The sequence below is a fragment of the Pseudopodoces humilis genome, chromosome 16, assembly GCF_049639895.1.
Source record: "Pseudopodoces humilis isolate 2021_Gansu_Grassland_sample_001 chromosome 16, ASM4963989v1, whole genome shotgun sequence".
NCBI classification, from domain to species: Eukaryota; Metazoa; Chordata; class Aves; order Passeriformes; family Paridae; genus Pseudopodoces; species Pseudopodoces humilis.
In genome coordinates, this window is record NC_142215.1 from 20046572 (window position 1) to 20073171 (window position 26600).

At 50.4% G+C, this 26600-nt stretch overlaps 1 protein-coding gene across 1 annotated transcript; it reads right to left on the bottom strand.

Annotated features, from left to right (window-relative positions):
• Positions 1-1994: 1994 nt before the first annotated feature.
• On the bottom strand, positions 1995-25874 carry LOC102104937 (mucosa-associated lymphoid tissue lymphoma translocation protein 1-like). The gene is made up of 14 exons (XM_005521705.3): positions 25746-25874; positions 25265-25383; positions 24930-25083; positions 24277-24455; positions 23244-23340; positions 21596-21622; positions 20600-20803; positions 16162-16339; positions 13037-13111; positions 12325-12452; positions 11896-12027; positions 11622-11773; positions 6175-6300; positions 1995-4153 (listed from the first exon to the last, which is right to left on the bottom strand). Exons 1-14 carry the CDS (start codon positions 25753-25755, stop codon positions 3791-3793), a joined length of 1944 nt encoding a protein of 647 aa, XP_005521762.3. The 5' UTR covers positions 25756-25874; the 3' UTR covers positions 1995-3790.
• Between the last annotated feature and the right edge of the window lie 726 nt (positions 25875-26600).

The following is a 26600-nucleotide window of genomic DNA, read 5'->3' on the forward strand; positions in this document are numbered from 1 at the left end:
CCAGTGATCCTCAGCTAATGACAGCAACCCTCAGCATTTCAGAAAACAGATGATTCCTGTATCATATCAGCTCACAAGATCATCCTCTTCACTCCTTGTCCACACAAAAGGAAGCATTAACTTCTAGAGAACACGATAACCTGCCCTTTGGGAAGCTCCTTCCTTCCCTGGGGGTGAACAGCCCCTGAATGCCTTTGGGATCTCTCCTGCCTGTATGAGAAGCTACTTCCAAAAACTAGGGAAAGACCAAAACTATATTGTTGAATCTTGCAATTTCCCTGCATGTCCCTCTATATGTTTTATTACACTGCAATCATATTCCATCAACAGGACCCTACACTCTGCCCTGTAATGTGGAGTAGGAAATGATCTGGCAGGTTCTGTACATTATGGAAAACCTCTTAACAGGGAAAATAAGGAGAACCTACCAGTTTCTGAAGAGTAAATTCAGATTTACTCCTGTGAGGGAGAGGATTTGTTCCAAAAAGATGGAAAGAGTTAAGTGAGCTGGTAAATGAAGTTACTCGACATTGCCCCACACTGAATTTTTCCCCCCCCAGAAATGACTCCTGAAATGAAGGATTTGTCTTGTGTTTCTTTTTTTGGTTGAGGCTGGCATGTGGCTGATGTGAGACAAATCCACCTTTTCCTTCCTTTGATCACAAAAATTCTAACTGACAACAAACCTTTAGGAATCTGCTGCCAACAGAAGGGTGCCAGGCTGGGTGGATCTGCCAGCGCTCATACAACACACCTCTTGACTACACTTGGTTTTCCAGTAAGAGACTGAAATGATTTTCAAGATTCCCTGATTGCTCTGATTTTCACTGCCTTGTTTTCTCAATCCTTTTGGGTACACTTGCCTTTTTTTGTCAGGAACTGCCAAACCTCAGCAAATGAGCTGAGAACTGCATCCCAAATGAATTCTGCAGCAGAACATATCAGGCTGTTGTCCAAGGTCCTTCTTTTCAACACATCTGCCCTAGCAGAGAGGAAAAGAAGGGCATCCATCTAAAAATAAAATTATTGAATATTTAGGTACTGCTATTTTTGTCATACATTGTTTTAAAGCTTCAGTTCACTTGGTGCTTTTTAAAGATTTGGGTGAAGGAAAACACCTGTACTACCTACAAAAATGATTCTAAGTGCTGTTTGTAGCCTCTGGGCACAGACTGACCCAGAAACAGAGGAAGTGGAGGGCAATGGTGTGGAAGATAAGGAGGCAGAAAGAGAATGTAAACTGGAGCTGATGTCTTGATCCCACTTTTTCTGCTCCTCCCTTCCCACACTTGCAGGTGGCCCAGTGGGCTGTGGAGCCCAAGGTGCAGATTGGAAAGGACGTGGCTAAGAGACACATGGCAATCTTGGGATGTCTTGTCTGTCCTGGATGCTGGGAGATGGAAACATAGATTTCCAGGAAAATTTACTGGCACTAAACAGTTTAATCACCATGAGGGAGTTTGGATTTCACATGAAAAGGTGGAGATGAAGGATCCATACTTCCATCCCCCCCTACAATGACTCCAGCTGAGGCCTGGGACACAAAGTCCACCTTTGCAATTCAGCAAGTTCCCAGACATGACAAATCATCATCTCAGGGAATAAACCACCATGGGAATGTGGTGGTTCTCCTGGACTTGGCTGCAGGGTCTCCTTGGAGGAGCAGAAGAACTGACAACAGGGACAAGTGCTGTGGTTGGCACCAAGACAGGAGACCACCAAGCCACACTTACAAAGCTGATGGACAAATCATAATGAATGAGGACTTTTTCATCTACACAGTTCACCTGACATCATTTCATCCTATCTAGTCACTTGATCTGCCTTCTAAACACAAACTTCAGTATTTTCAGTAACCTAAAAAAAGAAACCATGCTCACCTAGAAGAGCCTAGAAGCTCAAGCTGGAAGCATGAAACCCCAGCAGATCAATATCAAGTTACACCCTGGCAATTAGAGGGAAAATAAACACAGTTAACTCAGAGTCATGTGAAGCTTTGTGCACTAAAAACACCAATAGTGTTTTATTCAGAAAAAATAAACAGCCTTGCTTTGAATGAGATAACATTCACATTACATGACGCTTGGCATGATAATGTGAGCCAGGAAAAAGCCATGCCTCAACAGCACAGGAAGGTGTGAATAATCCCCACAGAGGCAATGAGAGCCCCAGCTCCTCCCAAATGCCTGCTAAGCCATTCCCACTGACCTGTCCCCAGTGCCTGCTGGTGTTGGGTTGATCTTTGGTTCTTCCTGAAATCAGTTTATTAATTTCTGGTTTAGCTTCTCTATCAGCCCATCTTAGTTAAACTACATCCTCTGAATTTTTTATTTCTTTTTTTTCTAGGAGACTTCCTAGTCTGCAGCCAGCTGGGGCCCCTCTTCTTTCCCTTGGCGCTACTCACTGTGAGAATAATAAAAGCCTCCTCTGTTCTTTTTGGACAGATTTCCAGCACTTGTAGAATGCTTTATCTGGAAGCAACATTTCAGATTTTTCTGTGCTGCAACTGACACCACAGACAGGGATGTATCTTCACTGCTGAAGGAGAGCAAAACTGAGAAAATTCTGCCTCCAACCCTCTTTTAAAGCAAGTCACAGCTTGGGCATTCTCCCTACCCTGCTACCCTTGACCTCTCAAGAAGTTCTGCCCTCCAACCTCTTTGCTCCACACGACCACAGCGGCCAGAAGGGATCTCCAGTGGTCTCTGGTCCAGCCCTCAGCCAGCTTAGATCAGGTCATTGGCATCTTCTGCAGTCCAAAGTGAACTGTCCTCCAAGGAAGGAGACACCACACTTCCCTAGGGTCACTGAGCAACACCTTTATCAAACATGCATTAGGGAAGCAATCAGGGAGGGGCATGTGCACACCCAGGCTGTCCTTTGGGCTCTCTTCACCTGGGGCTCACCAGGACAGTTGGCTCTCCACATAGTGCTTGAGGTTGCACACAGCACAGACAGGCACACAGACAAAACAATTTGCACTAATAATCACTTTTTTGAAGTTATCCTTTCTCAGTCCTGGTACATTCTATCTCTCCTGAAGGACATGCTGCACCTGAGAAGAACTCAGGACTGCAGAGGGCTGAACACCCTTTAATGCCTCTGTACCACGGTGCAAGGGGCAGATGTCAGTGCACCTGCCTGGACGCTGTTCCTGGTCCAGTGGAACACCAGCCTCCAATGTAAACACACACTGGATGGAACATCTGACCTTCCTTTTCCTGGCAAGCCACTGTCCAGCCTCCCAGTTATAAATACGTGCTTCAGAAATACATAAATGCATAACTTAACACCTGCTTTGACACAGGTGTGGGAAGGAAGTCACACTGGGACCCCGTGGAGAGCCGACACTATTTCACCTGGCTCCCCAGCCCTGTGTCCCTTGCACAGGTTGGTGAGATCCAGCAGTCATGGCTGGGATTTGAGCCAGAGGGGTCTGTAGTGTTTGTGGGCTACCCACCACATCCAACGCAGCAACGTTTGTCTTCAGGCAGAAAACACCAGCCTGCCTTTGCCTGGCAGCGTTACGCTGGTGGGTGGCCGTGTCCTCTGCCAGACACCACAACGAATCCCTGCGGATCCCGACATTCCCAGGGGACAGGGAATATTCCCAGTGGGAAGTGAGGCCCTGCATGCCACAGGGTGCAGACAGGAGAAACCTTTCCAAAAAAGCAGCCTTGGCCTCATTCAGACAGGGCGATGCCAAGGCTGGGAAGCAGCTGATGGATCCTGACAGATTTAGCACTCAAATTGAGGCCTCAGTTAAAAGAGTGGCTCCCAAGGCTGAGGCTCAGGGCCCATCCTGCCCCGGGCCAGCCCGAAGCAGCGCCAAGCAGAGCTCGCCCAGGTCGCTCTCGTCATTCTCCTCGGGCTCGCTGCTGAAGTTGGAGGGGCTGCTGCTGGGCAAGCTGTGGCCAGAGCCTGTGCTCAGGGATCCCTGGCCCTTGGGGTCCGTGCTCGGCGCCAGCGCATCTTGCAGGCGTGCGCTGCCTGCGCGGGCAGGAGCTCGCTGCGAGCCTGACTGCGAGTCACTCCTCTGGCTGAAACACTGCCTCAGCAGGGACTGCTGCAGGGTCGTTTGCAGGCTTTCACAAGTCCTCTGTTTTGTGCCTGGCCGGATGTAATGCAAATCCAACTGCAGGACCACATCTGTCTGGAAGGGAAGAGCAAAGAACACAGAGTGAATGGGAGAATCAGACTGGAAGCAGAGCTTTCCTACTGCTGCTGCCAGGAAGGAGCCTGGGCTGGCTGCTGTGCAGGCTCACAGCCCCATGCTGTGGCACGATGCAGCAACACTGCTGCCAGAGAATATGAGCTGTAGTACTCATACAGCTCATGACGCTCGCAGGCCACAGCCATGGATTTTGGATTTCAGGACTTCTCTTGAAATCAGGCCATGTGAGATTTCATCAGCTCCATCAGGGAAGTGTCATTGCGAGCATCACCCCTGGGATGTGGGCACAGGGGAGCAGGAGTGGCTACACCATGGCCAATGCACATGGGAGAGGAAAGCATGAACCATTTACAGGCCTGGAAGTATCCAAGGCCAGGCTGGACAGGGCTTGGAGCACCCTGAGATAGTGGAAGGTGTCCCTGCCCATGGCAGGGGGGTGAACAAGATGAGCTTTAAGGTCCCTTCCAGCCCAAACCATTCTGGGATTCTATGAACTAAAACACACCTCACACTGTAAAAGCCAACAGCATTAACCAGCAGTGCTCCACAGGGATCTACTCACAGCCTAGCACTATTTTAGAATTTTATAGAAGATGAAGAAATAAGAGAATAACCACATTCATGGCAGTCAAACCCCTGAAAACAGACCCCCAGCATGGCACTGTGCCTAAAACACCTGTAAAGAGCAGGGATAATGGCATGAGAAGATTTTGGCAGGCAAGGCCTGGTCCAGGTCTCCTGTCTGCACTTAAAAGCAATGCAGAACAACTGGGAAAGGTTAAAAAAAGAAATTCAGGAACAATTAAGAACTGAAAACACTGCCATATGCTGAAGCACATCATGTACAGAGCAAGCAGAACTCGCTGTAGGCAGATCCAGGCAGCAGCTTGAGAGCAGCACTTGGTGTAAGATACACTGGCTGTGTGTTAGGGGAGGAAGAAAAATCCAAGTATACACAAGGTGCAAACTGCTGTTTGAGGAGAGACAAGACAGGGGACAAGCAATTCTGCTTCTCTCATAGTCTTTAAATAGTTTGAGGGTGTTCTGAAGTGTGCCAAAGAGGCACAGCTTGGATCAGGCTTGGCAGTGTTACTCTGATGACTGGAGATCCTGGCCAGCCCATGAGCTCATCTCTCAGGCAAGCACACAGCCTAGTGAGACATTCCTCGACCTGAAATAATTCAGCAGCTCTGACCTCCCCGTGGTTGATGGGGCAAAGAGCAGCCTCCCTGGCCAGGCAGCACAGGAAAACAGAACAATCCATGACCTGTGATGCCTCTCTCTGCTCCCAGCAGAGGCTGCTGTGGGTCAGCTTTGATACAAAGGTCAGGCAGGGGAGACAATACAAAAGCAAGGAGCATCCACACTCGGGTTCTGCAGCCTGATTGTAAATCAGAAAGATTTTACTGAGGTGGAAAAGGTAAGGTGAAAGGACAGTGGTCTCATGAAAACATGCTGGGAGAGCTGGGTGTGTCCAGCTTGGAGAAGAGGATCCAAGGTGACTTTAGAGCCCCTTCCAGTGCCTAAAGGAGCTCCAAGAGAGCTGGAGAGGGACCTGGGACAAGGGCTTGAAGGGACAGGACGAGGAAGAATAACTTCCCACTGCCAGAGGGCAGGATTAGATGGGATATTGGGAAGGAATTCATCCCCGTGAGGGTGCCAAGGCCCTGGTACAGGCTGCCCAGAGAAGCTGTGGCTGCCCCATCCCTGAAGTGTCCAAGACCAGGTTGGATGGGGCTTGGAGCAACCTGGGATAGTGGAAGGTGTCCCTATCTATGGCAGGTGGAACGAGATGACTTTTAAGGTTCCCCCAGCCCAAACCAGTCTGTGATTCTGTGATTTGTGCCTTGAAGATCAACGTGCTCCTCTTCAGTCTGGATGTGACACTGACACAGACACGTGGTCAGAGAGCCATATCCGGCCCCAGCCATGTGCATGGGGACACCAGTTCCATGAGTGTGCAGGTGAATTGTGGAAATCTGCACCTGGCTACTCTCTACCTGAATCTTCTGCAGTGCACAGAGCTGGAAGATGCAGTCCAGCTCCTCCCGCTGGTACACAGAGGCGAGCAGAGTCTCCACATGGTCCAGACAGCTCTCCCTCTGGATGGCCACATCACCCATCTCCTGGGTCAGGAAAACAAGAGCAAATGCAAGGAAATTTCAGCATCAGCATGAAGCATTGAGGCACAGCTGCCCATCTAACATGTGTTCAGGGTTTTGATTAACACATTGCCTGGTGGAAATGCTGTGTATCCTAAGGGAAGTACCACAGAAAGCAACAGGAATGCAGAGGTTTTACACACTTGCCTTGTGCACATCAATGAGAAGACCCTGAGTACATCTTACTGTGAAAAATGGGGTACAGTGGGATTTTCAGCAGAGCAGGAAGAAGCACCAGCTGGTATCACAACCACCGGCAGTGCCAGCAGTGTGTCACGGAGGGAGCAAGTTTTCCAAAGCCACAGCTGGAAGCTCTGAGTTGTGCTGAGTGCTGATTTAGCCCCCCACCATCTACAGAACTGCCAATTCTTGCCAAGTTACTAAAATTTAACCAAAACAGCACCGTGTCTATGAGATCCTCCTCAGTACCAACTGAACTGTGGAGCCACTAATACCCCAGGAAGAGACAAGGAAATAAAGGCCTTATGGAATCCTAGATAATGGAATATCCTGAGTTGGAAGGAACCCACAAAGGTCATTGAGTTCAACCCTTGGCCCTGCACAGGCACCCCAACAATTCTACCCTGTGCCTGAGAGCATTGTCCAAATGCTCCTGGAGCTCTGGCAGCCTTGGGACCGTGACCAAGTCCTCCTTGCCTTGGATTTGAGCCCTCCAGAATGGGTGACAGACCACAGTCTAGCAGCCCCTTCCAGAAGGCTTCCCTCTGCCAGCTAGCTCTGGCAACCGTCCCAGTGTGATTCTTAGCAGAAGAAATGCTGGTGAAGGAGACTGCTAGGACATTTGGGGATGTAGAACTTGGAGAAGCCCTGGGAGCTCTTCCTAGCCTTCCCTGAACTGCTGCCTGCAAGCAGCCAAAGCCATTTGATTCTGGCCAGGATAGTATGAGGAAGAATATTGGATCCCAAATGCTGGCTGGGATCTGCAGGCATCAGGATACCCCTGCATGCAAGGCTGGTGGAACAGGAGTAGCACCATCACTGATCCAGTAGGTCACTGGAGGCTGAGGAAACACCATTTATCTCTGTGCAAGAGAAAGCCAAATCCATCTCCACACTTGGCAGCTCCTTACTGGAAAGATAAACTGGAGGGAGCTTGGGGAAGATCAGACAAGTGAATGGAGCCTAAACCTGGAGACCAAACAGGCAGGAATCAGATCAGCCAGATGCTGCTGACACAGGGCTTTGGCAGCATGGCTGCAGAAATGAGGGTGCAGCCCCACCGTGTCCAGCCAGCTCCATCCTCCAGCACATGCTCTGACCTGCAGAGCTGCCTCCAGCCCAGGGATCCAACAGCAGCAGGACCTGGAGCTGCTGGAGCGAGCCCAGAGGAGGCCATGGAGACACTCCAAGGGCTGGAGCCCCTCTGCTCTGGAGCCAGGCTGGGAGAGCTGGGGGTGCTCACCTGGAGAGGAGAAAGCTCCAGGAGAGCTCAGAGCCCCTGCCAGGGCCTGAAGGGGCTCCAGGAGAGCTGGAGAGGAACTTGGGACAAGGCATGGAGAGACAGGACAAGAGGGGAATGGCTTCCCAATGCAGGGGCAGGGTTAGACTAGAGATTAGGGAGAATGTCATCTCCACTTTGGAACTTCCCCCCTGCAATTCAAACCATGAATTACTTCCATGCTGGAAACAGCTTTTTATAGATGTCAAGGCCCCATAAAATCAATATTTTTGATTTTCTTGCCTAAACTAAATTGCCTTGCTCCTTCCTTTCATTACTTTGTCTGTGTTTCAGTTGGCACACTTTTTTTCCATGAAGCACAGACCCAAAACTGGACCCAGTGTTCCACCAACAGCCAGGAGAGCCAGACAAGATCTCACACAAATCTCAGAGCTCTTCTTTGCAACCTTGCCACACTTTTGTGCCCTGCTTTTGTTACCTCAGCTGTTTTGGGCTCTGACCAGAACTTGTTCTCCACTCACTGCCCATCCCATCCTGATGCTACTTTTTGTGATTGCTCACATGCAGGAACTTGCATCTACTGAGTAACAGCCTTGGCCTTGAACTGTACCTTCAGTTATCCAAATCCTTCCAAAATCTGCTTTGTAGCACCTTGCAGAGACTTAGTGTTATGGGATCTGTATACTTAATAAGCACATCAGTGAAAATGAAAACCAATCCCACAGCCCTGATTTTCCAAAAAGCCCAAACATATTCAATCACCCTCCAAGAAGGAGAGTTTTCTCTTAGTTTTAAGTGGAATTTCTTGTGTATCAATGTGTGCCCATGGCACTGGGCACCACTGGGAAGAACCTGTCTCCTTCCTCTTTGCACCCTCCCTGCAGGTACTTGCAGACATTGATGAGCCCTCCCTGAGTCTGCTCTTCCATAGGATGAACAGTCCCAGCTCTCTCAGCCTTTCTTTACAGGGGAGGTGCTTCAACCACTTCATCATCCCCATGGCCCTTTGCTGGAGTCTCTCCAGTATGTCCATGTCTCTCTTGTGCTGAGGAGCTGGAACCGGACACAGAAGGAGGATAAAAAATATCCACCACCCTTGCCTTGTCGCCTGAGCTCATCCCTTTGATGCAGAAAGCATCAGGTTATCAGGCATGGAGGTCTTTTGCAATCTATCCTTTGCTCCCAGTCACCTCTTTGTTCTCTCTGTGTTTAGGGGTTATTGGCTCTGTCACCTCCTCAGAGATCACAGTGAGGTCAACCCTCCTGGAGCTCCCCAAATCTTCATTCTTGCCCTCCTGGAAGGCAGGAGTGACACTGGCTTTTTTTCCAGGACTCAGGAAGACTGTGAGGAGATGGAGAGTGTGCTCTCAGTCTCATCTCCAGCTCCCTCAGCACTCATGGGTGCACCCATCACGTCCTGGGTGTTTGTGAATGTCCAGTTGGTTCAGCACTCCCTGACCTGGTCCTGCTCCACCTCCAAGGGTCTCCCTCGCTCCAGACCTTCTCCTTAGTGTCAGGGTTCTGGGAGTCCTGAGACACTTGTAGAAGCCCTTCTTGTTGTCCCCAGATTCAGCTCCACATGGGCTTGGCTTTCTGAACCCCATTCCCACAAGCTTGAACCACATCTCTACAGTCCTCCTACATTACCTGTCCCTGCTTCCACCTCTCGCACATCCTTTTCATGTGTGAGCTCAGTTAGGAGCCCTCAGCAAATCCATGCAGCCCTCCTGATGCCTTTGCTTGACTCCCTGTTCATCAGGATCCTTGAAAATACACCAGCTCTCCAGGGCTGTGTCCCACAGGCACACTGTTCTCCAGCCTCGTGGCCTTCAAGACATTCACCTGGGCAAGGAGCAACCTGGTGTGCCTGCTTTAGCAGGAGGGCTGCACTGGATGATCTACAGAGATTCCCTCCAAACCCAAACACTCCATGACTCTGGGAGCTCAAGGGATCAATTAAATCCCTGACACATGAGATTCAAAGCCTGTCAGCTGACAGCAATTCATTATCCACAAGTATCTGCAGTCTGCTAAATTCCCAGCCTCCTGTTCCACAAACTAATTCCCTACCATACTCTCCTTTATAATTTTGGCTGTATAATTTTTGGAGAAAATGGAAAAAAGGATTCTCTAAATTAATTTTTTTTAGGCAAGTCATAATTATTTATAAACCTTTCCCTATGGTGGGAAGTGCTTTTTAATGAAGATGGTGCACAGGAATTGGCAAGGCCAGGTTTTAGCTAGCCCAGAAGCGGGGATATTCTAAATAAATGGGGGAAAGGTTCACTGGCAAGGCCATTGTGTCAAAAAGCTCCAGATCAAAAGTCTGGAAAACAAGGAGATCCAACATAAATGTTTTAAAAAAGTAAGGATTTAAACAATATAGAGAAAAAAAAAAAATGGAAATGCCTTGGGTCATATGCTAGAGCTGCCTCTCCCTCTAAAGACAATTCTTGCCAGTTAAAAATGGAGGTCAGGAAAGACACGGGATGGGAGGGAATATGGGACAACTAAAGAAAATGGATCAATGCTAGAAAATTCCATCATAATTACTCCTGGCAAACTCACAGCAAGCCAAATTAAGTCTCTTTGATAACCAGAATGTGGAAAATGGTGGGAAAACTCCCATTTCCTACACTCCCCATTTCCGCAGTGAAACAACTCTCTGGGATCAATCCCCAGGGCTTATAACCTCACATTCAGCCTGGTGGTGTTGGCCTTCAGCCTCCTGCTCCTGCAGCTCAGCCAAACACGTGGGGTTTACGGGGCCCCAGCAGCCCTCAGCATCCCCCAGGAGTGCTGGCAGGATCCTAGAGGGAGCCTGGTGCCCCCATGGGCAGCTCAGGGATCCCACAGGGCTGTGGTGGCTGCTGTGATGCCTGAGGTGGGGCAGGTGACAGTCAAGGAAGGACATGCTGCTGCCCCTGCAGACAGCACTGGAGCTCAGTGTAAGCCAGCTCCACCATGCACTAGGACAGGAAGAGGGATCTGGCTGCACTGGGGTCCCTTTTTGTTTCCTTGATCCCTCTTGAGACAGCTCCAGAGGCAGGAGCAGGCAGCAGGGCTCCCCTTCCCCCAGTCACTGATGTGGGGCAAAGCACACAGATACGTGTCACACACACAGACACAATTTTCATGCATGATGCTCACAAGGGGGAATGGTGCTGCAGCTTAGGAATGGGCAGGATCAGGCTCCAAATCTCCTGGGTCCACCATGCTGCGTCAGTGACCCCAATGTGCTGAGGAGCAGTGTCCCTCCACAAGAAACAAGGGCCAAAAAATCCACCACACATGAGCTACGCCCTGGGAGAAGGACTACAGAAAACAAGGGAGATGGTTACAGAAAGGAGCAGCAAATTAAATCTGTAGAAGTGGCATGGAGACCATCAGTAAAGCCCACATGGGTACATGGTCTGTGAAGAAAGGTTTGAGGAAGGGTTCAAGGGTTCAAGGAAGCTGGTACAGCTCAACTACGAAAGAATATATTGCTGCATTAAAATATATTAACACAGCAGGCTAAAGAAGGCATAAGTCAAAAAGACAGACCTACTTTCTAACACAGAAAACAGAATCTTGGCCTCAATCAGATTAAATGCAATAATTTAATCAGGCAGGCCAGAAATCAGTCTGGGGGGTAACTGGTTAAAGGCATCAAACTGCTGCCAAGTCCTCTTTGTGATGCATGAAGAGCAAGGCAGGGAATCTACTGAGATGTGGAAGGAGTCTCCAAGAGATGTATGCAGAGGAGGGGATCCATTTTCACCTGGGAACAGCCGCTCGGAGCCCTCAGGACTCGACCCAACCACCCTCCCCACCTCTGACCTGGGGAAAGCAGCCCAGGAAGGGGACTGGCCAGAGCACTCACAGTGAGCTGGTGGAGCAGGAGCTGGGGGTCAGTGACATGGGCCAGGGGTGGCTGTGGCTTGGCACACACAAACATCAGGTTGGAGAAGAGCCGGAGGAAGTAGAGCTCCACCCGCACCCCACATGGGAAGGTCACTGTTTTGCTGGGCAGCTCTGGAAGGGAAATTCAGGCATGATCAGCTCCTCAGAGAGTCCTGTCAACACCTCCCTGCACAGCCGTGTCCCTGAGGGGCACAGACACCCCCAGTTCCCTCCTCCTCTCCCGTATGGCTCACCTTGGCTGTGCCCCCAGGGCTCAGGGGCTTCTCCCGAGGGACAGATGGGGTCAGTCAGGGACCGGGCTTCCTTCAGAGTGTGCTTGATCTCCATCACCTGCTTGCCAGCGACCAGGGGATCATGGCCAATGTCTGTGGGAAAGAGTTGGAAGCACAAGGATCATTCCTGCCTTTCAGGCCCTACATGAATGTCTCCATGCTGCTTGCAGGCTACTGAAAGCTCCCATGGGGCATGGCCTGTGATCTGGATTTTAGGGAGGTGGCTGGCTGGGATGGGATGGGATGGGATGGGATGGGATGGGATGGGATGGGATGGGATGGGATGGGATGGGATGGGATGGGATGGGATGGGATGGGGTGATGTGGAGCCACTCAGTCTCTGCTGTCTCACCCCTGCCACTGAAGCGGGTGGTTTATTGCTTCTCTTACCTTCTAACACATCCTCCAGCATGTGTGTCACCTTCTTCTCTTGCAGAATGTGTTTCTTCAGATATTTCATGAAGATCCCTGAGCTGAACTCCCCATCCTGCAATTCATAGGCTTCTGCATCTTCACTCCTGCAAGAATAAGGGTATTTCTTCAGAGTTCTCGCAGTTCTGCACTGAGCATGAAGACCAGGTGAATCTGGGGTGGCCAACTCCATCCTGACTCTGTTGGCTGGGTCAAAGTGAGCTTCTCAAGAAATAATACAAAGTGCTTTGGTTCTCCAGTGCCCTGGAGAGGGTGGGCAGGCCACAGGATTGGAAAAAGCAGTGGAAGAGAATGGGATAGGACAGCACAGTCTCCTTTGCCAGCCCAGGTGGGTGATGAAGGTGAAAAGCCAGTGGAACTGGCACTGGACCAGTAAATACTACCCAGCATCTCAGGAGGCCTTGGGTGGGCTGTTCATGGGACATGAACCTGGGAAATCAGGCTGAAGAACAGGTGACAGGAGCTGATGTCACCTTCACACAGAACTTGTAACTGGGTGATGGCAGCAGGAAGAAGTGCCTGAACAGCAAACCCAGCAGATGGAGGGTGAGAGCCAGAGGGAACATGAAAGAAGCTCTCTCCAGCCTCTGTGCACAGAAGGATGGGAGGAGACCGGGCTGTGCCAGAGTCTGGTCCCGTGTGAGGGTGTGGGGATGGTGGAATCACTCACGTGGAATAGCCATAGACAGTGTTTCCCCAGGGCTCCAGTGGCTGCACCTGGGACAAGGCACACCCTGGGTTGTACCTGGGGAGGAGGCAAAGACACAAGTCAGCGTTGAGGACATCTGCCAGATGGAGGGGACAAATCCCACATGCTCCTCATGTCCATCTCTTAGGGATGGCAGGAGGATCAACTCTCACCTCGGATGTAACCAGAGAGACTAAAGCTGGGAGTCACACCAAGAACCCAAACCACAGGGAAAGGAGTAGCTATGTCCAGCTGTGACTTATCTGCACTGGTAAGCTGCTCCCTGCCCTGAGCCTGAGGCTGTGGTCCAGCCTGGAGCCGTGGGTGCATGCTGCCACCTCCCTACAGAGGCTGGATTTTAACAGCTCCAGACAGCACCACAGTGCAGAGAACACACAGGCTCACCGTGGCCCAATGGACAACTGTCCCTCAAGAAGTCAGAAGTGCACAGCACCATGGTTATGGCTCAATTGTCTTTTCTGGGGGTCTGGGACACCCTACGGGCCCTTCCAGATGATGCACACACTTTTGCCTCAGGGATCCAAAGCAGGCTTTGGATGATACACACACAGATCTCTCTGAGAGATGGGATCAGGATACGAGTCTCAAAGCCCAAAATTGGTCCTGGCACCTTGGTCCAGATGCAGCTGAATGAGCACAGCCCCTATTATTTCCAAAATCAGGCAGATCCATGGTAACAGGATCTGATTTCCAACAAATAAAATATAATGGTTGCATTGAATGGTTAAACCCTGCCCATCTGACTGCAGCCAGACTGACAGCATAGGGACAGGCTGCCTCCAGCTCACACCAGTGACTCGGAGCTGTTCCCAGTCACACAGTGACAAGAACCAGGCACAGAGGCAGAGTTAGTCCATGTAATTCAAGTCCAGCACAGTTTCCTGGAGCTGAAGCCAGCACACCAAGAAAAGCTGAAAGGACAGAGGGATTTCCAGCAGCCAGCATGTCACCTACTGCTGGCAGCACAGTCTGGAGGTGTTTAATGGCAGAATTCAACTGGCTTGTGTTAGTTGTCCTAAAGATGATCAGAAGAGAAAATGTGAGAAAGGAGACATGTTTCTAAATCTGAATATTGAGATTTATCTGCTCTTCAACTGCTCTTAATTTAGTGCAGAAATCTTTGGTTCCAGGTCCAAGGATAAATCAGGGAATTACTGGAAAAGGCAATCACATCCACCCAAAATCAGCATATAAATGTATGAGGCTCTATGTTCTGATTCCTCCCCTGCTAAGGCTGAGCATCTGCTCCCACTTGGCAAAGGGAGATGTGTTTCTCACCACCCTGGCATTTCTGATGCCAACACATGGAGTGAGGAGAAACTCTGGGTGAGCTCCCCCTTAGCACAGACACAGTTTCACACATGAGCCACTGACAGAGCTGCAGCATCAGTCTGACTAGGAGGGTTTTGGGAAAGGAGGCCTTGGGAGCCTTGTTTTACACAGCAGTGAACTATGAACTCCAGATGCTTTCCTGAGCTGAAATGGTGACTTCTTGAGAAAAAAGTGAGCTCAGGACAGAGCTCATGCCCCCACGAGATCAGGGATAACACCCACTGCAGGAAGTGCTATGCTTGCTGTGGAAAAGGGGAGGTGTGAACTTTAGGGAAGGAGGGAGAAAACCAGCTGCACAACTTTGCCTAAATATAACAGCAGATCTCACACTGCATCTTCTTCCCAGAGCACCACTGAGGCTCCATTGAGCAAAGCAACCAATGGCAATGCCAAGGAAGGAGACAGCAGCTCAAAACCTGTTTTATAGATTGTTAACACTTAGACTGGTGGTCCCTGTGCAACCCCCATACTGCCTCCCCTTAGATGACACACCAGCAGCCCAGAGCCACAGTAGCCCAGCTCCAGCAGAGTATCCATGAGAGCCAGGTGTTCCTGCTTGGCTGCAGGCCCTCCCCTGCCTCTCATCACACTGGGGAGGACAGCCAGGTGCTGTGATGTGTGCCAGGGAAGCAGCACACTCTGCTCTCAGCAGCCAGAAAGAAGGGACAAAGAGGATGCTCCCATCTGGGGAGTTCAGGGCAGCATCAAGGGACGTCAAGCTCCTGCTCCAGAGCTGTGGGACAAATCCCAGCACAGCCAGTTTTAAGCCATTCAAAGCAAGTAGCCCCACCACTGCAGCTAAAAGGCATCGAAAATTTATCATCTCTCCAGGGTCTGGCAGATCTCTCAGGGTATCAAAAACCCTGTTGTCTTTCCAATTCTTAGCGCAGGAACCACAGCATGAAGAGAGAGATATTCCTACATTTGCTCTCCAGGTCTTTTCTGACCTGTAAATCTGCCTCAGGAACAGAACTAAATAAACTAATGACAGCTTCTACTGCATTAGTCCACCACCTCTTCTGAAATTGGATAAGTAGTAATTTCCTGCAGCAGGATAGAAGTCTGCACGCCAAGGGAGGACAATGGGATTTCCACAGAAAGTGGGAAAATGCTGATCTCTGACCTCAGCAGCAGCAGCTTCACAATATGACCACTTCATAAGGATTTAAGCCCAGTAAAAAACAAGTAGCAGGGCTTAAAATATTTCCCCTGTCTTGTTGCACTCTTCTCACAGATGTTAACAAGAATGCAGCCAGGAGAAGAGAGGTGAACTGAACACCCCCAGCCTGAGCATGTAGGAAATATGGACCAGGAAAGCACACAATCAGCAAGATCAGGTCAGGTGGGTCAGGCTTGAAACACAAAAGACAAACCCTGTGCTGAGTTTCAGCCAACAATTTATGCCAGGCAGAGCCATCCCTCCCCAGGCTTGAGGAAACCTGCCTGTACTTGCCAGGCTTCTTTACCTCAAAAAACCACAGGAGGGTCTCAAGCCCCTTCTCTCCAGCAGATCTCAGACAAGGTCTGATCTCTGTGCACTAATACATGACTGACCCATCCCCCAGGACACCCTGCAGGACCAGGCAATGTGGTTGATTTTATGGCATAGATCAATGACCTCTGACAGAGGCTCAGCAGCACCATGGAGGATGTGGCAACCACAGGGGCTGTCAAAACCCACAGCTGAGGATGGCCACCCTCCCCCAGCCCTCGGAATGCCCAGCCCAGGTGAGGAAGGGGAAAGAGGCCCCTACCACTTCCTGCAGGTGTCCAGTAGGATGATGTTCAGGGCCGTCTGCTGCTGCTGCATCTTCTGGAGGATCCTCTGCACGCTGATGCAGTCCTCAGGGGCATAGGGTTGTGGAGCATCAACAGGGACCATGTAGTTCCTCCCCAGATGTTCATACCCGTGCCCAGCATAGTAGAATATAGCTGGGGAGAGGAGAGGATGAATCAGGATGCCAACCTGGAGGCGTGTAACCAGCTCCCCATGGCCACATCCCACCTCCTGTCCTGATGGGATACTAGTGCAGGGCAGACCTAGACCAGTAGCACCTATGGAACTGGAGCTATGTTGACCTCACTATTTCAACTTTTTCCCAATTTATTCCTTTCATTAGAATTGGAAGCAGCCCCAAGAGGGTATCCTGTACTTGTGGATTCCTTCACTGTTTGCCTCCTGAAGGCCCTGGGTTTACACACTTCCAAACCCTCTGTGCTACAACCTGCCAGGCTGAGTTTCACTGTTGTATAATGTTTTGGTCAGTCCCCAGCTCTTTGAAGGAATAAAGCAACAGAAAATGATTTTACCAGGATGGAAAATACATTGACAGCCATTTAAATGATAAGCTCCTCAGTTTCCTAGTTTTGGAGAAGAGACTAACACCACCAACTAATCAGGTGATGGGAAACATTCTCAATTTCAAACGTCTGCCTGTATTCACACACCTAAAAGCTGGTAAAAATCAGACACAGTGACAGATGAGTTTTTCAGATGTCCAGAACATGAGGACCATGAGCTTCAACAACCTCAAACCAGGCACTAGCCCTGTTAGGCAGGGGAGGAGTCAGACTCAGCACATGCCAGTGGGAAGCCCAAGACCCAGCAAGAATTTCGGGTTTTTCTCTTAAGCACATGAAACTTAGTAATGATTTCTGCCTTCCTAAGAGCTGGCAACACCTGGCCATCCAGGTGGGAAGTGAGCACTGGGGAGCTTGGCATGGCCAAAGCTGGGATTCCTCTCCAAGCCCTGTGTTCAGTGCAGGGCTGGCACAGGGATCCCCAAACAGGCTGGAGCTTCTCAAAACGAAGCTGCACAGTGGCTGGCTACCCCTACCCAGGACCAAAGACACTGCTTGGGGGATGCTGGTTGGTGAAAGCCAACTTGGGGAATTGAAATGGGTTAAAAATAGCTCTGCGAGGTGACACAGAGAGTTGTGTTACTGCAACTGGGGGACAGTGAAGAGTGAGAAATCAGAAATGGGAAAAAGAATGTAAGAATCAACAGCAGGAGAAATTCTTCTCTCAGATTCACTGCCAAAGCCCACACTTCAGTGAGTAACCTCTCCTCTATTTTCCCTCTTCTGTTCCTGCCCCTGGAGTTGGCAGGACACTCATTTTGGTCTGATTCTGCATGGATGCAGTAACAGGGGCAGGAGCTGAAGGGCTGAAAGCATGATCTCATCATGTGGAGAATGGAAAACATGATCTCATAGTCCAAAAGACCTTGAGTCACCTTTGGTTTCCATTCGCAGGGGACAATGGAAAGTTTCTCAAGTGGACATTTTCACAGGTGCCCATGAGATTTGGGTTCCTGTTCTTGCGGATCGCCAGCCAGAGGCAGCAGGCTCTGATTTCCAGAAGCTTTAAACTTTCGTAACTTGCAAACCAAAGCCACAAAACCCTCCCCCAAGACTAGAAAAGAGTATAAAACAGGAAGTCTTCTAGAAAAATTAGATGCAGTTTGGGCCCCTTGAGCCATTGAGCACTGGTGGCTTTGGTCCCTCTGCCTGTACATGCAAGGGAAGTGATGATATCTGTTACGAGGCAGCATCACTGCAGCTTGGAAAAAAATGAAATATAACAGGAAAGCCCACAATGAATGATTCAATCCTTAAATCTTCTAACTTTTGAGATCTTGTTAAGTACCTGACTGTACCACCAAGTGCTCCTCATGCTATATAAACCACAAAGACTCGTGTTCAAATTCAGAAAAGGTGAGTTTCACATTACCTGAGCAACTTCTCCAACCTCTCCTGGACTGAATCTCTCCTCCCGAACAGGAAAGTCAACAATTTGCCCAGAGATGGAAAGGGATGTTTTATTCTGAGTTCTTCCCACATTGTATGAGTCAGAACTGCTCATCACAGCAAAACTTCTGAGTACAAAATTAAAAAGGGGAAGCTGCAAACACTGCTTATAAAGCAGGAAATGTCAGCATGAGGCTTAATAAAGGCATGACTACATATTCCTAGTATTCCACTCACAATTTTCTCCTCTTGTTGCGTTTCCAATGTAATTTTTTTGATTTGGGACTTTTTAGGGTGCTCAAAATAACACCCACGGGGATTCCTCATTTGCCTGAGGGTAGAATAATTAGATCATTTAGAGGATGTTTGGGGCCTTCAAAAATCCTTTGCAGCTTTTCTAAGAAGAGATCTGGAGGAAAAGCAGCCAAATAACCCACCACCTCCATACAGTGAATTGGAGAAACCTTTGAATCATAAAATCATTAGGGTTGGAAAAGACCTCCAAGATCATCAAGTCCAACCTTGGACTGAAGCTCACCATGCCCACTAAACAGTGCAGTGCCACATCCAGTTGTTTTTTGAACACTTCAGGATCCCGGCCTCGGAGCTGTGCTGGGATGCTCTGGAGATGTGGAAGAAAGTCTCCCAAAAGCCTACAGCTCCTGGAGGGACAGAGTCCAAAAAGCTCAACTGCCCTCATCGGCATTGACCACACGACAAAGGGCAATGAGCACCAACCCATGGCGGCTCATGTCCACCAGTCAGCCCCCTCCTCCTTCTCTATGTCTACACAAAGCTTCCCTGACTTCAGCTCTGGTGGCTGCTACACAGAGGTGGCACCTCCAAGGCTCCTCAAGCAAGAACACTGGGATGCCACAGGAGCGTGCCCAACACGATGTACAGGACTGGCTGTCACAGGCACCTCTGGGGTCTTCAACAGGCTGCCTGACTTGTTCCTGGAGCTGCCACCTCACCACAGCTGGGGCACTCAGTAGGCAACCTGACCCAATGTCCCACCATTAAATCAGGATTCCAGCGAATGTGGCAAGAACCCCAAACTCAGTCACTGCTGGATCCAGCCCACACTGGAGTCCACTGTCTTCAAAGAATAGCACACCACTCAGCCTAGAGAGCTGTTAAGAAAACCTCAACCTAAGCAGGCATTGCCTCACAAACACTCGACTCAGCTGCTACAAAATCAATTTTGTATTTTGTAAAATCAGACAGCATACAAAATCAATTTTGCCTGGAAGGATCAGAAGCCATGAATGCAGAAAAGCTCTAGAAATTTAAATAAGGCAGGACAATATGAAAGGTTTGCTGTTTCCAAGCATTTTTTCCTCTTCAGTGCTTAGGAAGGGCCATGGATAAAATGCCATTTGGTCCTCACGTGGATAGAGGGTAAGAATGGCAGCTGGGATGACTCCAGCCTGGGAGAGGAGGTAAAGCCCGGGATACATGAGGATTTCAGAGAGCAACAACGAAAGCAAGCTGCATGTGAAGTCACAGGAATACGCCGTCATAGGCACTCAGGCAGAGCACCAGGACTGTGCATGGCCCTTCCCACCAGCTCAGCCTCCTCCAAGGAGTCAGTGCTTCCCAGAACAAGGTGGCTGTGCAGCATTTACCCTGTGGCCAGGTCCCCATCCATTGCACAACGTCCAAACCTTATGCTGAATGCCAGCCTGGAATCAGCCCACACTGACTTTCACTGTCTGGATACCACGCATCTGGAATGTAAGCATCACACTGAGGTTTGGAATAAAAGAAAAAAACACCTGCAAGGTGTTTTCAGGGTATCTGACATGCTGGGAGAATCCCAGGGACCTCAAAGATGCTACTTTCACCACCAAATTTGAGCACCTGCTTTAAGACCACGAGATCTGATGGTTGGGTTTGTGGTTGAGGAATGCTTCCTTACTGAGCACAGTGCACAATTAAGCACAAAGCCCAGAGTCAAAGCCATCTGCAGCTGGGAATGCTCTTCTGCAAAAGGGTTGTCAGGGACCCAAATTAGACCTCCAGGAAAGAGAAACAAGGAAATCATGACCAGATGCAGCAAGCAGGGCTCAAAAGGAGCTCACTTCCTCACACATGAGTGGAGGGGGGACATTTAGTCTCCTCAATTCTTTTATCCAAGGAAAAATCAAAACCCCCTTTCCCATTCACTATTGTAAGCGCTGACTCCCCAAAAACTCAGTGTAAGCCCATGCTGTTGGCATTGGAGGTTAGCCACGTGTTGGAGAAACATCCACTTTGCCTGACTATAACCTGCCAAAACTAAACTACACTTATCCAAGAGCTCCTGTCAAGCCTGGTACTGATGCAGGTCTCCCTTGAGATAGCAACATTCAATTTATTCTCTTTTAATTCAAGAGCTGTTCAGAAAATGGCCTAATCCCTACTCAGCATGGGCAGGTGGCTGAGCTGGCTTGGCCTTACCATAGACTCCCTTCCCCAGGAGCTGCAGGAAGCGACTGACCGCTGTCGCCATCTCAGCCTTGTTCAGATCCAGCAGGGAGACAACCTGGAAGCCCAGATGCTCCAGAAGACGACTCAGCTCAAACACATCCCTCACAGGAGCCATGAGGTTGGGATGATGCTGGTAGCGGTTGTTGCCCACCAAAAGTGCTATTTTGCCTGTAGCTAAAGCAAAGACCAAGTGAAAAAGCTGTAAATGCTCAGCAGGAGGCAAGATCTCACCTCCTCCCGTTGAAGTGAGGATATGGACAATCTAAGGAAAGAGGCAGCAAGGATAGACCCTAGGCTGCTGCAAGCCTGGAGCACCCTCCAGAAAGCCCTTAGCTTTCTGAACACTTTGACAAAACACACAATCAATTTAACAGAAAGGCTTGAAAAGTTTTCACTTGACAACCAAAATCCCAGGAATGCAGAGGTTCTGCTCTACCTGCCCTACCATGACCACAGGTCTGGCGTGTCAGTGGTGCTTGGGCGGGGGATCCACTGAGCCAGGCTCAGGGGTCCTTTCCCTCATGGGGATGAAGGTGAGAAACCCATGGCTCCTGCTTTGATTTTATCCCCATCTCCCACTGTAAAAAAATGGATTTATGTCGCTCAGTGGCGGTGGGTGCAAGGAACTTTGCCCTGCTCTGAGGAGGTACTTCAAGTAGGGATAAGCTGTCATTTGAACAACACTTGCAAAATCATTTTGCAGGCACAGAGATTAAGACTCAGTTACTCATTAGGAATAATCTTACTCCACTTGTTGAAAAAGATCAGGGCTTGGCAGGGGATGGGACTCATCTTATGCTGTGCAGCTCTAATCCAAAAGTGCAGAGGCTGTGGCAATGTGATCATAAAGGCTTGAATCGGTCTCAGCAGACAAAGCACCCCCATTCCTCGTCCTCCCATCCACCCTGGAGCCTGGCTTTTAATTAAGGGAATAATTGCTCAGGAAGAAAAGATTACATTACTCACCAAAAAACTTTCCAGAGCCACACATACCTGGGAAAGAAAGAGGGAAATTATAAGCCTGGGTTCAGTAAGCCTGAACCCAGCACCCAGTGCCAGGTCTGAATTCTGCTCCAACATCCCCAACAATGCACAGCTAGATCAAACACACAAAGGATCTGCACAAGCAACATTCTTCAAGCAACTCCTTCATAGCCTGGCTGCTAACCTTAAAGACATTGGTCTGATGCTAGGAGGATTTATGAAATCCAGCCTGATTTATGACATCCTGAGCAGCTGGGAAGCAAAGCCCAGAGAAGTAGCAGAACAGGGAAGAAGGGTCAACATGGAGAAGCTCGTACCTGATGCGACTCACCTGCTACCTTGATGCAGCAAAAACAAAGGAAACACAATGACTCAAGGTAATAAAAGCTCCAAAACAGAGTTTCTTGCCAGAAATGTTCAGTGCAGAAGAAGTTGCCCTGTTTGCTTTTGATTGCAGTAATATTAGCAGAGTTTTTCATCTCCCTGCTCTGCCTTTCCTTGTTTTAGCAATTCTGGCTCAGAAAAGCCACTGACTTTGGTCCACAAGCTCTCCTGCCTGAGCACTTCCAGCCTCTTAAAATCATTATTACCCTAACAGCTCCAGCTCCTCCTATTTCAATCAGAAATAAATATAAAAATCCAGCCTAGGAGAAAATTCATGCTCTAGAACCCTACATGCTCTAGAAGAAATTAAGAATAAATTGCATAAATCTCATGGGTCTTGAAGATCCTTGACCCCTGAACCAGTGTTGCTGATGCATGAGAGATGCCTGAAAAGCTGCAGAACAAAACTACTCATCCTTTTCCACCTCTGACAGAAGCTCCCCAGCAGTAGCACATTGAACCCAACCCAATCTGGCATCATTTTCTCACTTTCTGTCCCCCCAGGATGTGTTTTGCCAGCTGTGAGGAGGCAGGCAGAGTGCTCTCTGGCTACACAAGATCAATTTGCACTGTGGAGAAATTTTAAAGCCAGCCTAAAAGGCAGCATAAGAAGCTCATGGCATAGAAAAATCTCTAGGTGGAGTAAAGAGCCAGAAAAGCCAGCCTGTGCTATTCCTGCCTCACATAAGGTAAAGGCAGAGGGCCAAAGCAGCCAGAAGTGGAGCATACCCACGGCTCTGGGAACACATCCTCCCCCTAGGGTCCATCACTCACACAGAATCAGCCCTGAGCTGATAGCCCAAGGGGCCTGAACCTTCCCAAATAAACACCATCCTCTCCAGCTCTGTATCCGAGCACATCCTTTCACGTCAGCAAGACTGGAAATGAGTAGGGCCACGGGAGCCTGCTGTGATTTGGTCTGGAACTGTGAAAGCAGCACCTTGGCATGGCAAGAAAACAGCAGAGAGCAGCTGAGAGCACTGAGCCTGCCCTTACACAGCAGGTGTCTGACACACTACAAGGCCCAGCAGCATCCCACCTGCCAGACAGTGCATCACTGCATCTAGGAGGTTTTCCAACTGCTGCTCCCTTTGCTCCCTGAGCCCCAGTACCAAGGAATAATGTTTATCATGGTCCTTGTTCACCAGCTCAGCATCTCCAGAGAGCACCAAATTCCTTTGTCCCCTCTAATTACATCTCACACCAGGTGATATGCAGCAAAGTGATGTGGGCTGGCTCTGCTCACCGACGTGAACATCCACGGCGTTGGTCCAATGCTCTCCATGACTGTTGGAGGCACAACAGAGGTACGTGCCAGAGTCACTGGCCTTGGTGTGGGCAATCTAGGCAGATCAAAAGTTAAATCACATTATTTATGGTAAAAGACTGAAGCTCCCTGCCAGGATCTGCCAAAGGCATTTTTGTTCATGGAATAAAAAGTATTTTTCCTTCTGTTTGCAGAGACTCAGCCTCACAAAGAATCAAGACAGGGACAAGAACCAAAGCAGCACCAGCTGATGCGGACTCTGGTTCTCCAGCCCAGGGTCCTGCTTAGAGAGGGACTAAAGCCACCAATGAGTCAGCGTGGCCCCAGCTCTGTCTATTCAAGCCTTGAACACTCATTGCTGCACATTGCTGCCTTTCTGGCTCCAGCACAGCACCATCCACCTCCAAAAACACCCTCTTCTTAGTGCCCAAACTGAACTTTCCCATCAGAATTGCAATCTAAGGCCACCATATAATACCATCTAAGGCCATCTGTAATACCACTGACCACTACTGAGAAGAGACTAGATGTCTTGTCCTTGTGCCCTTCACGTGATGCCCTGGAAGGAAATCTCCTTTCTTGATTCAAGAAGACAGCACTGACTTACACTCAGCCAGAGACACAAAATAAAGCCAGCCCCTCTACTGCCTCCCTAACTCATTTCTGTCAGGACCAAGCACATTTCCTTCTAGGTCTCCAGAAGGCAGACAGCATTCCTGCAGCTCCATCAATCCAGAGTCCCCTCCACACACAGACAGTAACTGTTCTTGTGTCTCTGCGTAAAAGGGCACAAGAGATGTGCTGACATATCTATGGACTGGTTACCTCTTAGAAGAATAGCCACAACTTTGAAAGAAGTCCATAAAACATTCCCCCTTCATGCAGAGTCATCCAGCCAGCTACCAAAGCAGCGGGGTGGTACATGGAGAGCTTTCTCACAATCCTGCAATCAGCTTCTCCCATTACCCTCCTCAGCACCCAAAGCTCCTGTACTATCCCCAGAAAACCTTACCTGGAGTTTTTTTCTCTTCTGCTGCTCCAGCAGGTTCCCATTGCGGTACCATTGGTAGCTGGGGGCTGGGACCCCCATGGCAGCACACTGCAGCTGCAGCAGCTGCCCCAGCTCCACCCATTGCTCACTGGGGTTGAGGACAATGATCGGTTCTCCTTGCCACAGCCGAGGGGGCAGACCTGCAAGGCAGCAAGACAGAGCTGGTCCTCCCTCCACAGGGACAGCAAACAATGCCATTTTTGACCATCACTATTGCATCTTTCTCCTTGGGGAGCAGGGAACCCTTGGGAGCAATGCCTGTGATAGTAAATGCCACACCAAAGCCCCGCCTCTGGCTACCCAAACCTGATCCTTGCCCTTTCTTGCCAAAGGTACAGTCAACATTCTAAGGTCAACCACACCCCGAGTTATTTTTGGTCAGCTCTGAAGCAGCCAGGTGGGTTCTTCCAGTCCCAGTACCCAGTATAACTCTGGGAAACCCATGGCAAGCATGAGGTGCAGGTGCATGTGGACGGGGCTTGAAGCAACCTGGTCTAGTGAAGATGTCCCTGCCCATGGCAAGGGGAGGAGCAAGATGAGTTTGAAGGTCCCTTCCAACCCAAACCATTCTGTGATTCCATAATACATCAAGAAGGTAAAAGACAGGCTTGTACCTCTGGCAACACACTGATGGACCTCTACCTTCACCCAGTCGGAGAAGATGACATTTCTGTGGAGGTCATTGACTCTGCAGGTGTAGAGCTGGGTCTGCTCTGCAATGATGGGCAAGTCTTCATTGGTTGCTCCAGGAATCAGGCGGCAGTCAGACTAAAGGGAAAACATAGGCAGTGGGCAGCAATTCACTTCTCACTGCTGGCAGTAGAAGGCACTAGGAAGCACCTTGTAAGAGCAACAAAAGTGGAAACCCCTGGTTTCCTCCCTTCCTCAGCTCGCCCACTGCATGCAGGGACCCAGCCTGGTGCCATACACAGGGCCACCCCATCCTTACCTGGTACTGGCAAAACCACTGGTACTGCAGTGAGGTGTGTCCCTGGGCCCGGCACCGCAGCACAAAGGAATATCCCACCGGGACAGAGACAGAGACTGGCTGCTCCGTTATGGCAATGGCTGTGGAGAAACAGCATTCGGAGGTGGGAACAACGCTGCAGTCACAGTTCAGCATCTCACACTCGCCCAGTGGCCAGGCATGGTGGGCTTCAAGAGGGACACCCATCCCAGCAGGCAGGGAAGACTGGAAGAACAGGGATGCTCTTGTGCCCACAGAATATAGAGAGGATGGATGGATGGATGGATGGATGATGGATGGATGGATGGATGGATGGATGGATGGATGGCGGGTGCATAGGTGGGTGGACAAGAGAAAAGGTGGATGGAAGGATGGGTGGGTGGATGAATGACATGGGGCTCTTCTGGGTATTCTCGCAAGTGCCCGGGAGCTGGCACAGTCACTCTGCCCCGTGGCCACTCACCTTCCTGCATCGCTTCTCCGGCGGCTCCTCCCCGGCCTGGGCGGCCACCGGCCGGGCCCGCGGCGCTTCCTCTCCCCGGGACGCGGCGGCGGCACCTGCGGCGAGGGACGGCGGCCCTGCGGCGGCCGGGGCCGGCCGGAGGGGCCGCTCACCCGGCGCGGCGGCCCACGGCGGGCTGGCGGCTGCGGAGCCGGGCCGGGGCCCCGCACCGGGCCCCCCCCGGCCCCGCCCTTCCCCGCCCCCGGCCCCCCCCGCGCCCCCCCCCCCCGGGGGCGGCGCCGCCACCGCCGGGGCTGCGGCCACCCCGCAAGGACCGGCCCCGCACGGACCGGAGCGGACCGGCTCCGCGTGTCTGGCCCGCTCCGACGGGGACGCTGCAGAACGCGCCCCTCGCCAGGATGCCAGGGCTGCCCGCACGTCCACGGCCACGAGTGACCTCTGCCCCTCGCCAGGGGGGTCCTCACGCTCACTCCCACTGGTGACCTCGCACCCCTCCTTCCCGTGTTGCCCCCTCCCACACTCCTTACAGGTGACCTCCCCACCGCCACTGCTGCCCTCACCCTCATTCACACGGGTGTCCTTCCCTTCTCCCTACAGTGCGTCGACATCGCGTCCCCATCTCCCCCCTTTACAGGTGTACTTGTCCCTATCCCACAAATATCCTCACCCTCTCCCCACGCGAGTTTTCACCTTCATCCCCACTGATGACCTCACCCAATCCCCACAACAGCCCTTGCCCTTTTGCCACAGGTGTTCTTGTCCCCATTCTGACTGGTGACCTCAGCTATGTACCGGGAGTGTCCTCCACTCCTGCTCCACTTATGAGTACACACACCTTATGGGTACACTTGCCCA